The sequence below is a fragment of the Sciurus vulgaris genome (genome assembly GCF_902686455.1).
Source record: "Sciurus vulgaris genome assembly, chromosome: 14".
NCBI lineage: Eukaryota > Metazoa > Chordata > Mammalia > Rodentia > Sciuridae > Sciurus > Sciurus vulgaris.
The window spans coordinates 73,186,162-73,199,354 of record NC_136475.1 but is presented as its reverse complement, the minus strand read 5'-3'; the positions used below and the strand labels follow the sequence as shown (position 1 = coordinate 73,199,354).

The following is a 13,193-nucleotide window of genomic DNA, read 5'->3' as shown; positions in this document are numbered from 1 at the left end:
TGGGCATGACTTACTTTCTAATTATAACCATGTGTTTCACAAGGTTTTACCCCATGCTCCTTTAAACGTTTTATAATAACATACATAAAAGTGAGGCATGAAAGGAAAATTTGTCAAGAGATCTGACAGATTTTTTTAATAAATTTTATTTTAGTATAATATGTCATTTTGTTTACCATTATGGAGTTCTGTTAGTTAATTACAAATGACTTTTATGCTTAGATTCAGAAATTCCCATTATTTAAAAAAAGTATAATCTTTGTTTATAGGTTTGAGGTACAAAAATAATTTTAAAAATTCAAGAAAATCAAACTTTAAGAACAAATGTTTTCTTTCCTTTATTCTGGCTAAAAAAATTCTTATCAAGATTTTGAGATAATTAATATGTAAATTCAGACATTAAGGACCATAAATTTTGGACATCTCCATATTTTCAGTATATTAGAAAGTACCCTTAAGATTTTTTTTTGCAATGCTGGGGATTGAACCTGAGGCCTTGTGCTTGCTAGGCAAGCACTCTACCAACTGAGCTATAGCCCCAGCCCAAGATATTTTATATTTGAGTTAATTGTTTGTGATGCATATTATGTTTTTGCTTTATATTGATTTAAAAAAATAGTGTATTCTGTGGGCCAGTTTACTCATTGATGGACACAGAGATTAAAAGATACAATTTAAGTAAATATAACTACAATATAAAGTTGGAATATCATATAATATAGTATTGAAAGTCTTTGTGTTATTTATATTGTTAGAGGAAGTATATCTTAGGGTTAGAAGAATTTTAACTAATACTTGATTGGTGAATAGTAGAGAAGAATAAAACAGGTTTTTATGCTAAACAAACATAGTAAAGAATTAGAGATGGGTAAAGTGTGTTATTGGGACTGAATTGAGCCAATGAATGCCAGAGAATAGTCTGGACACATTGTAAAATGGAGGATGGATGTAGCAACACAGCCTGCTGGTTTGTTTTTTTTTTTTTTTTTTTTTAAACTGTCATTTTGGCAGTCATTAAGCAAATGTTGAGCACCCATTTTTAGTCTCTGTACAGAAGCGTATGTATTTTGAGTATTTATTGTTAGATCTTAGTGACATCATCAAAGCTGTGTTGTACAAATACCAACCTTAACCATTGTGGAGGAATGTGGCTGTTATTGTAAAGGAAAGCCCGAACCAGAACTTTGCTCTTGACATCGTTTCTGGTTTAGGTTAACATAGTGATAATCATTGAATCTTTTTTCAGATCATCTAAGGATGACTATAATGGTTTCCTTAATTTTTCTTAAAATTGCTTTGTCATCTTTATTCATTTGTAATTGTGTTTTGTGTTTTCTGGGTATGAAAGGTACTTTAAAACCACACTTAACAGAATTATTAATAGGCCTTTTCCTTCCCCTCTAGGTAACCAGTGGAGTTTTATTAACAATAATCTGCACACTCAGAGTTTAAGTAGGTCTTCCAAGGGCAGCAGTAGCCTTGATAGATTATATTCCAGAAAAATCAGAAAACAGCTTGTTCATCATAAACAGGTAACAGTCAATATGTTTTGTTATTTTAATGTTTGAGAGAATTATCATTTTGCAGGATGCATAAGGCAGATATGCCATCAAATTTTAGTTACGATATTTAACAAACTACATTACTTAGGGAGATTTAATATTCTGGAAACCTTATTTATAAAATGGCAACAGAGCATTGGTGATGTTCTTCAAACAGTTTACTTCTTTACTGTCTATTACTACCCTCTGAATGAGTTTACTGTTATGGTTTGTATATAAGGTGTCCCCTAAAAGCTCCTGTGTTAATGCAAGAATGTTCAGAGGTAAAGTGATTAAGTTGTGAGAGCTGTGACCTAATCACTCCATCTGGGTTTAAATGGCTGTGTGGTAACTTCAGGCCTGTGTGGTGTAGCATGCCCTGGAAGTGCATCTTCTATTCAGCACCTCTGCCCTTCTTTGCTGATGTGAGGGGAGCAGCTTCTCTCTGCCATACCCTTCCCCCATTATGTTCTGTCTAACTTCGGGCCACAGCAATGGAGTTAGCCATCTGTGGACTGAGACCTTTGATACTTACTGTGAACCCAAATAAACTTTTCCTCCCCTAAATTGTTCTTGTCTGGTATTTTGATCACACTGGTGCAAAACCTGACTGAAGTAGTTAGCATTATCTTTTTTGCCTAGTTAAAAGGTATCCTTCCATTTTTTTCCCCCCTTAGTCCTATCTATTTTCTGTGCTGCCAATAGAAAGTTATTTTCAGAAACAATCCTGAGCATATCATTCCTTCCTTAAATTCTTGGTGCAATGCATTTGACCTTTGGATGAAAGACAAGCTACTTCACATGGCTTTAGAGCAACTGCCTTCTGCTTCTCTCTTTCTTTTTTTAATGATGGTACTAGGGAATGAACCTAGGGTCCTCTACCATCGAGCTACATCCCCAAACCTCTTTTATTTTACAAATGTATCCATTTTCTTATTGATGAAATTTTAGTTTTTGGATTATTTTTTTCATGGGTTCTTTTTGAAATAAACACAAATAGGACATACATATTCTTTTTTCTGCTTCATGTATGCATGCACACATACACACTCTCTTGCTTTCATTCTCTTTCACAGAAAAATTGTTATTAGAATGAACTTTTATTTTAGGACACCCTGTGAATCATATATTTATATAAATGAGCTATGTTAATTACATAAACTTAGAAATAAAGTCTATTCATCATGAATTTCTATCATAGGACGTGGACTTGACAATTGATGTGTTTCCTTGGAGCCAATACAGTAGTATAAGTACTGTTATTTTTTTTGGGGGGGGGGGTGGTACTGAAAATTGAACCCAGGGTCTTATGCATGCTGAGCAAGACCTCTACACCTGCTATGTAGTCCTGATCTTTTATTTTGAAACAGGGTCTCTCTAAGTTGCCCAGGCTAACCTTGAACTTGCCATCCTTTTGCCTCAGCCTTCTGAGTAGCTGAGATTATAGTCATGCACCACCATGCGCAACTCATGTAATTACTTCTTTCCAAAAGACTTTTTTTTGGGAGGGATTCTGAGGTTGGAGTTCAGTGGTAGAGTATATCCTTACCATGTTCAAGAACCAGGGTTTGAGTCCTAGCAAAAAAAAAAATGGGAGGAAGGAGACTCTTAAAAATTTTGTCTAATTGAGTTGAGATTAGATGAGATTTTGAAATGAAAAGTCTTTGATCAGGCATGTTTGTAAAAGTTTTGGGCTCTTTTTAAAAAACTGAACTGGCACTAAGTAGTTCTCTTTTTTTCTTAAATGATTTTCATCTCTGAGCTACCTTGATCTTTTCCAAGAAATGAATCATTTTCCTCAACTCCTTTTTAAGACTCCTCCCCTTTTTTTCTTTCATTTTTGGGCAGTATTGGGGATTGAATTTAGGGCTTTGTGCAGGCTAGGCAAGTGCTCTCTCTCTGTACTGTGTCCCTGTTCCCTTTTCAAGACTGCTAACTAATTTGAAGTCCATCCAGAATCAACAAGTTTATTGGGCATTTTCTGTTGATGAATGCTTTGCTTAATTTAGGATATGAAATTGGAAAAACAAAACCTAGAATATAACCCAATTGGTCTACTTCTTGTGATTTTTTTTTCTTTTATTATGAAGTTTAATATTTGGTTGGCAAAATTAAACCAGGTCAATGAGAAGTAATTGTTGTTAGTGGAGTGTTATTTCTCTTGATTTTGATGGTTGTGTTGCAATTTGCCGAAGAATATTTTGTTTTTAGAAAGTAAACACTAAAAATTCAGGCAAGTTGGCGTCATTTGCCTACTTATTCTCAACTAGTTTTGAAAAAACAAGTGTTTATGTAATAATTAACAGCATGGTTGTTTAAAATAAATTTAAAATGATATTTTCTTGATTATAATTGTTGAATATGTTTGTAGAACTTTTGAAACTTCTGAATATACTAAATTGTAGTAATTCTTAGTTTAGTATTATTGAGTTGATTTTTAAAATTACATGTGCAAGCTAGTTTTAATTTAGGAATACTTTTCTTTATCTTGGGAGATAATAGCCAAGTGGATTTTTCCTTGTAATATAATATTAGTATCTTTTCCCTGACACCATAAAAACAGTGTCAATAGTAGAGATTTAGGAAGTGTTCTTGGAGGAAATAAAGTTATTAAGTTCTTGACTATGTTGTTAATTTATAATTGTGACTGTATCTTCCTACTGATCTTCTATTTAAAGTAATTGTGTATGTTATATGGGGAAGTCATTCAACAAATTGTAAGCTCTTAGTATCTAGAAAATTTTTTACTTGTCTTGTTTATTTCTTCATTGCTAAAGACTATTGAATTGCAGGGTTTAGTGATTGGGGAGATTGTGTAAAAGAGAGATGATAGTTTTGTTGTTGTTGTTGTTATAGATGAACACAGTACCTTTATTTTTACTTATTTACTTATACCTAGTGCTGAGGATCGAATCCAGTGCCTCACATGGCTAGGCAAGCACTCTACCACTGAACTACAACCTCAGTCAGAGATGGTAGAGTTCTAAAAGGACAATATTCCGAACCTGGTGTTTGGAACTATTCAGTATTGACTGCCATGATAGAAATAAGAATTGTACACACAGACACACAGAAATGAGCATAAGTGAAACTTAACAAAATATAAGTAAGATTGGTGAATTGTATCAATGTCAATACATGTTGTGATATTATGCTGTAGTGTTGTAGAATGTCTTCATTAAGGGAAATTGGTGAAATGTACTATTTCTTAAAGTGGGATATGAATCTACAATTATTTGAATTTTAAAAAGTTCTGAGCTCTCTTAGGCAATAAAATTATTTTCCCCATGTATTAAAAATATTTTTTCTGCCATTCAAAATATCTATCATTCAACTAAATTATATTAGTTGTCTTATATAAGAAAGTCTTCTAGTTGCTTCCCTTCTCCTAAGTGTAAGGATCTGATGATTTTAATTTTTACTTTTTTTTGTGGTACTGAGGATGGAACCCTGAGGTGCTCTACTATAGAGGAAAAACCATTTTTATTTTTTAGTTTGAGACTAAATTGCTGAAGTTAGCCTAAGATTGGCCATTCTCTTGCCCTCCTCAGTAGCTGGGATTATAAGCGTGTACTACCTATTTTCAGCATAACTAATGAGTTCTTAGTGAGAACTCTTGAAATCAGGATTTGGAAATGAACTTTTTTGTGGGGAGGGCTACATAGTAAAATTTTATTACTGCATCGTTCAAGGAATTACTTATTCCATTAGTTTGATGTATGAATTCTAAGAAGTACATAAATAATAACTGGCTTATTTTTAACTTTTTAATTGGCCCATTATAGTTGTACATAATGGTGCAATTTGTTGTTACATACTAGTACATACACACAATATAACAATAAAATTTGCCCAATATCCTTCCCCTAATGTTTTTAAGACTAAGTTGTGTACTTGTATTTTAAAGCAACTTAACCTACTGAAAGCAAAACAGAAAGCTTTGGTGGAACAGATGGAGAAAGAAAAAATACAAAGTAACAAGGGATCATCATATAAACTCCTTGTAGAACAAGCAAAATTAAAGCAGGCTACTTCAAAGGTATGAGCTGTATTTTTTGATTATCTTAGAAAAGCTGCTTTCTTTTTAGCATTTTAAATTATTAACTATCTTTGGGAATGATCACAAAATTTAAATATGTCATTCTGCTTATCAAAAAGTTGAGGCTACTCAACTTTTTTTTGTAAGGTAGCCTTTAGTCAAGGAAGTGTTTTGTAAATATTTCTAGTTATTACTTCATACTGGTTTGAAATTTAATAAACTAAAGAAATGAGTGGGATGTATAATTTTGCTCATGTGGCATTGATGTTGTTTTTTCCATACTGTAATACAAAAAATAATGGATGATTGCAAATACCATTTTGTTAACTTTAAAAATATCTAAAGGGAAAAATTTTGGCATCTCAGAAAGAGATTTTTGGTTATGTTATTGTAAGATTTTCATTTCTGGGTTTTGAATTGAAATTTCTTTTGGATCCAGTTGTGCATAAGGCTCAAATATAGCCTATATATGTCCTTTTTGTTATTGTTGTTGTTTTGGTGGTGGTAGTGGTAGTGGTGGTGATGCTGGGGAATTGAACCCAGGGCGTTGTGCACACGAAGCAAACACCCCACCAACTGAGCTACCAACCCCAGCCCTATATATGTCCTTTCAAAGTGAAAATGAAGTTTCAGTAATTTTTAAATAAATAAAACATACTCACCTGGAAGCATGTATACATGTGTGCGTATGTGTGTACATAACATGTAGCAGCTACATTTGTAGTTAATAAATATGAAATTATACTTATTCCACTTAATATTGAAATAACTTGAACCATCTAGCCTGTATACATCACACTTAGGATATTTTAGTGCTGTTAATTAAAGATGTTAGGTTTGGCATAATATATTTCTCTGGATTTTCTGTAGAATTTTTTCTGAAAGTCTCTTATATAGAGGTAAGGTATATTGATCAATATACTTTTGAATAATCTTTTTGAAGCTTATGGTTTATCTAAAATTTTATTTACTGCAAGTTGTGTGTTGAGTAAATATTTTCATAAATGTATACTGAATTTTTTTCATTAAATATTGACTTAACTACTGCAAATTTCTGTATACAGCACTTTAAGGATTTACTTCGTTTGCGTCGGACAGCAGAGTGGTCCCGTTCTAACCTAGACACAGAAGTTACTACAACAAAAGAAAGTCCAGAGATAGAACCACTTCCATTTACTCTTGCCCATGAACGTTGTATCTCAGTAGTCCAAAAACTTGTTTTGTTTCTCCTCTCCATGGATTTTACATGTCATGCAGATCTCTTATTATTTGTCTGTAAGGTAAGTAAACTGCTTCGCATAATTTATAAATCTAGACTTCAGAGGGTAAGAAAGAAAACTTCAGGGCTGGGGAGATAGTTCAGTCTGGTTCCATCACCAGCACCGCAAAAAAAAAACTTCAAAAGTATATAGTGAGGGGAAAAATAACAGAATGAATCAAACAGCATTACTGTATGTGGATTTATGATTACACAAATGGTATGCCTTTGCGCCATGTACAGAGAGGCAACATGTATCCCATTTGTTTACAATAAAAAAAAAAAAAAGTATATAGTGATTTTGATTAAGAAAAAATATTTCATCTTTTGGTTTTTAATTTTTGCAGTTATTTAGGTTTTTTAAAATTGTCTATTGAAGGATTTAAATTTGTTTTCATGTATTGCTTGAGAAACCTAATATAAATTTTAATCTATTTAAAAGTCAGACGTTTGAAATATGAATAATTTCAATGTCTTTCTTAAGTTAAATTAGAAAATATACAAATAAGTGTCATACGACATTAATGAAAGACTTTCAGTATCATGATTGTTTTCCTGTAGCATATTCACTGTTTATAGAAGTCATTCTTAACTGTTTCACCATATTTAAAACCAGATTTAATACTGCATTGATGAAATAACATTATGTTAGTTAGGTATTGTAGTGCATGCCTGTAATCCCAGCAACTTGGGAGGCTGAGGCAGGAGCCTCAGCAATTTAGAGAGACCCTGTCTCAAAATAAAATAAAAAATGGGACTGAAGATAACTCAGTGGTATAATGCTTGTGTAGCATGTGTTTGGGCCTGGGTTCATTCCCCAGCATTACAAAAAAGATTACATTCTTTTGCATTTCATCTCAAGTGATTACTTAGATACCAAAATCATACTTATTAGTGAAAATTATTAGTGTACTGCCAAAGTATTGGTAGATTTCTATTATTTTTGAAAAAAAAGTATAATTGTTATATATGATTTTATAAAATGTATTACAGGTTCTTGCACGCATTGCAAATGCCACAAGACCAACTATTCATTTGTGTGAGATTGTGAATGAACCGCAACTGGAAAGACTACTGTTACTTTTGGTTGGAACTGACTTCAATAGAGGAGATATATCTTGGGGTGGTGCTTGGGCTCAGTATTCCTTAACTTGTATGCTACAGGATATTTTGGCAGGTTTGTAAGGATTTACTTTTCCTTGGGTATGTCAAAATTGTTATTGCTTAACTAATTACTCTTTAAAGGAAACTATAACCTCTTAAAAGCATAAAATTCTCTTTAATGTTACAGTAGTAGCAACCACTTAAAATTACTTTTCTACTTAATTATGTTCACAGTTTTGATAAATATAAGTCTTTGGAGATTTCCTAAAGTGCATGAATATTAAAACTGGTCGACTTTGTTAATACCATTGATGTGCTTCTTACTAGTTACTTAAGTGACCTTGAGGAAATCACTATCTGAGTTTCTTCATTTGTAAAATAAGGATACTAAAAATACCTTCCTTACAATCTTGTTTTGATGACTAAGTTAATATATGTTGGTGATTATAATAACTACTTGTTCATATTGTGTATTGTGCGTTTTCCCCTACTACTTACTTGTTTTAGGCATTTGAAGGTAATGCAGTGAGTTTTGGTATTCTTCATGTAAGGTGAGAACTCATTTGCCTTATTTTCTTTTCTAGTCGGTAGACTATGTATGTTTTTCTGTAAACTGGAAGGAAAAAAGTAATGGTTCAATATTTTTTACAAGACCGTGCCTAAGTTATTAAAGTGGTTAGGTTTATCTCCTTAAATGCAGGAGAATTGTTGGCACCAGTAGCTGCAGAAGCCATGGAGGAAGGAGCAGTGGGTGATGATGTAGGTGCAACAGCTGGTGACTCTGATGACTCCCTTCAGCAGTCTTCAGTTCAGTTGTTGGAAACTATAGATGAACCTTTGACACACGATTTAACAGGTACATTTAAAAAAAATTAAATATGCCTTAATATTTTCTATTAATTGAGAATATGTTTCAAAGTAGAGTGCTATTGAAGCATAAAATGGATTTTTACATTTTCCTCTGAGTTTTTTTTAAAACATATTTATTTAGATGTAGTTGGGCATAATACCTTTATTTTTTTTATCTTTATGTGGTACTGAGGATCAAACCAGTGCCTCATGCATGCTATGCAAGTGGTCCACCCCTGAGCCACAACTCTCAGTCCTTCCTCTGAGGTTTTGACCTTATGAATAATGTCAAATATTTTTCCAGTAAATATATTTGCCTTGTTTCTGGGAGTGAGTGCTAATTACAACAAAATACTGTCATTTCATAATGTTCCAATTACTTTGATATAGTCTGATTTGTATATGTAGATGTTTATGAATACAATGTGGGGAACATTTAACAATTCTTTTTTGCAGGGGATGGTACTAAGGGTTGAACCCAGTGATGCTTAACCACTGAGCCACATCCTCAGCCCTTTTTATTTTTTTTATTTTGAGACAGGGTCTCTCTAAGTTGCTTAGAACCTCACTAATTTGTTGAGACTGATCTTGTTCTTGCAGTCCTCCTTCCTCAGCCTCCTGTGTTGCTGGGATTACAGGTGTTCTCCACCACACCTTGCTGTGACTATTTTTAATAGCCAAGTTGATGCAGCTAGAACTAATATTGTGGTATTTTCTGTAGGAAATCAAGTATCATAGTATTGCTGTTTTTATTTTGTTCTGCGAAATAATACCTTTGCATACTGATTAATTATTAAGTGTAAAGGTTTAGATTTTTAAACTTTTTAAATCTTTTGGCATGTATATGTGATATGTAAACAAAATATTTTTTTCTACAAGTGAAAGCAGTATGTTTGCTAAATTTCATGTTTGATTATTTGAAGGTACACCTCCTCTCTCTTCTTTGGAAAAAGATAAGGAAATTGACCTTGAGTTACTTCAAGATCTAATGGAAGTCGACATTGATCCTCTAGATATTGATTTAGAAAAGGATCCTCTTGCAGCCAAAGTTTTTAAGGTATGCTATGGTAGAATATTCCTTGTAATCAAAATACTTTCATACTTTTATTAGCTTAGCAATAAAATGTACGTAATTATTACCAAATGAATCCCTTTATTCAGCATGTTCAAAATTCGTTAAATTTCTCCAGTACTATAGGTGTTTTAAAAAAATACCCATAGAATAATATATAACCATTTTATTTATATAGCCATTAATAATTATAAATATCACTAATAAGCTTTCAGAAATTTAGTTAAGGATTACCAACCTTTCAGGCAGCCAAGAAACTTATTTAAATTCATCTGTGTTATCTTCTACTTTTTCTAAAGAAGATACACCTATAATCCTTTATAGTAGTACCTTTCTTCTGATGCAAAGATTGTGTTAAGAATTCTAGGTTACTTTCAGTTTCTAAGCAAATGAAGTATTTTTAGATTTTGGCAGAAAATGAAGATGTAATCTTTGAAACATTCTTGCAAATCATTAATATTCTAAATGGGCTGTGAAAATTTAAAGGGTGTGAAGAATGTTTATTGTGTAGTCCTGTTTGGGTTTAAATAATGTAAATATGTTTCCCTCAGTAGAAAAAAATAAACCACAACTTCTTTTTCTTTTAAGCCAATAAGCAGTACATGGTATGATTACTGGGGTGCTGATTATTGTACCTACAATTACAATCCTTACATTGGAGGTCTGGGAATTCCTGTAGCAAAGCCACCAGCAAACACAGAAAAGAATGGATCACAAACAGTCAGTGTTTCAGTATCTCAGGGTAAGTGTTTATGTGTGAATATTTCGAGGCATATACTATTTTTAAAGCAAGTACTAAATTTATATATATTTTGTCTCTTGAGAAAGTGAGCCTGAGTGTATGATAGGAATGTTTAGTATCACAGTTGTTCCATAGAGTATCATTCAGAGCTCCTTTTCTGTCATAAATTTTAGAGGAGCTTATATTCAGTGATGGTCCATCTGTTTGTTTCTCAAAATAGCACTAAGTAAAAGTTATTTGTGGGTTGTATAAGATTGACAGTGATTTTAATTGTGCTTTGTTTTGCTTTATTATTTTTAGTAATAAACTTTCATGTATTAAAAAAACCACATTGAATACTGCTTTTTCACTTTACTAGTCATGTAGAATGTAAAATTTAAATTTTTCAATAAAATATTTTAAAAAGGGCTGGGGATATAGCTCAGCTGGTAGAGTGCTTGCCTCTTAAGCACAAGGCCCTGAGTTTGATCCCCAGTATCGCAAGGGGGGAAAAAAAAAGATTTAAATTGAAACAAGCACAAATTTGAAAAAGTTTGAAACAAGTGAAATTCAGAGCATATTTATTTTCCTGAACCTTTTTTATGCTGCCAGTCCAATTCTTTGTTTTAAAAGCTAGGCATTCTTTAACATGAGTGCATCAAGAAGCATACTCCATCAGAACCAGGATATTATTATTACTAGTGCCTTACACTGAGAGGCCATTCAGATTTTAACAGTTGTCGGAATAATGCCCTTTATGTACAGTGACCCAGTGAAAATCATGCTTTGCATTTTAGTTATCAGGTCTTTTGTGTCTTGTTCAGTCTGCAAGGGTTTCTCAGTGTTGACCTTCATGACCTTGACCCTTTTGAAGATTACAGACTAGTTATTTATAGAATACCCTTCAATTTATGCTTGAATGCTATTTCCTCATAATTAGATTGAAGTCATGAGTCTTGGTAGGAATATCACAGCAATAATAGTCAATTTTGTTCTCTGTATCCTAGTATGTGACTCATGATTGTGATTTGTTTTACTTCTGATGGTGTTACATTTAATCACTTGATTAAGGAGGTGTCCACCAGGCTTCTTCATTATCAAGTTGCATTTTTCCCCTTTGTAAAATGTTAATTTTAGGTGGTTATAATTTCTTATAATAATTTGTTACTTTTTCGCTTTTATTGTGGCAAAATGTAAATAACAAAATTTATCATTTTTACCATTTTTAAAATATATTAGTTTAGGGGCTGGGGTTGTGGCTTAGTGGCAGAGCATTTGCCTTAGCATGTGTGAGGCACTGCGTTTGATCCTCAGCACCACATAAAAATAAATAAATAAAATATAATACATTCGTTTAAGGTTCATTAAGAATGTTCAGTGTTATCTTTATTTAATTTGATATGTGTTAAAAAAAAACCACAAGATATGGATGCTAGATGTACTTGTTATTTTTGTTGTCTGTTTCTGTGCTATCTTGGTGGACAGAGCTGAGGAATGTGTGTGTTTCTACACATGTTTTACGTGTGTATTGAATGTGGTGAGCTCACATTGGTATATCTGGTTGTAGGGTAGTTCTGTAGGATTCAGTTAAGTGTTCTCCCTTTCCATATATTTTTAAAAATTTTTTGGTTTTGTAGATGGACACAGTACCTTTATTTATTTATGTGACGCTGAAGGTTGAACCCAGGGCCTCATGCACACAAGGCAAGCGCTCTTTCACTGAGCTACAGCCCCAGCCCTCCCTTTCCATATTTGTGCCTCTTTTTTTTTTTCCCCCTGAATGAAAAACCTGACTCTGGTTATCCTTAACATACTTGCTTCTACTATTATTTATTTATTTAATTTGTCTCTTGGGTGTAGTTTTTGTTTTTGTTTTGTAGTATTTTGCATTGAACTTGGAGTGCTTGGCCACTCATCTCACCTCCATGCCCTTTTTTTTTTTTTTTTTTTTTTTTTTCTTTATTTTGAGATAGGATCTTGCTAAGTTGCCAAGTGTGGCCTCAAACTTGAGATCCTCTTTCCTCAGTTTCTTGAGTAGCTGGGATTCAGTCTTGTGCCACTATGCCCAGCACAGTCTCTTCTCTTTAACCATCTTTGTACAGGTAGTCTCCCTGCTTTGTTTTTGATACTACATGCCAGGCTGTTCTTGTTTAAGGGTATACACATCCTTTCACAAGTTGGATTTTGACATTTTATTGTAGGAGGTAGGACATGAATAATAATGGTGATCAATTAGGCTTCTTTTTAATTGCTTTTTGTAGCCCTGGATGCTCGCCTAGAAGTTGGACTTGAACAGCAAGCAGAACTTATGTTGAAAATGATGTCCACTCTGGAAGCAGATTCCATTTTACAAGCACTAACAAATACATCTCCTACATGTAAGTAAAATGACAATTCTTAGACAGTTATAAGACATGATTTGTCTTGATTATTTTCAGGCTCATTCTGCAAGAACAAATGTTAAAATTCCGTGTCTGTTGTGAATCTGAGAGACCCTGCCCCAAAGTTAAAAAACAAGAATGGATGGGCATGAAGTTCAGTGATAGACACCGCTGGGTTCAATCCCCAGTCCCACCAAAAAACAAATAAATAAAAAAGAGTATAGTTTT

General features: G+C 33.0%; 1 protein-coding gene across 1 annotated transcript in view; it reads left to right on the top strand.

The window, feature by feature from the left end:
• BIRC6 (baculoviral IAP repeat containing 6) overlaps positions 1 to 13,193 on the top strand; it is a 213,402-nt gene that overhangs the window by 97,047 nt on the left and 103,162 nt on the right. Inside the window, 8 exon segments of the mRNA XM_079109988.1 lie at positions 1,405 to 1,532; positions 5,449 to 5,580; positions 6,645 to 6,860; positions 7,832 to 8,015; positions 8,643 to 8,798; positions 9,715 to 9,848; positions 10,452 to 10,605; positions 12,846 to 12,962. Of these exon segments, the coding sequence (XP_078966114.1) occupies positions 1,405 to 1,532; positions 5,449 to 5,580; positions 6,645 to 6,860; positions 7,832 to 8,015; positions 8,643 to 8,798; positions 9,715 to 9,848; positions 10,452 to 10,605; positions 12,846 to 12,962 (1,221 nt within the window).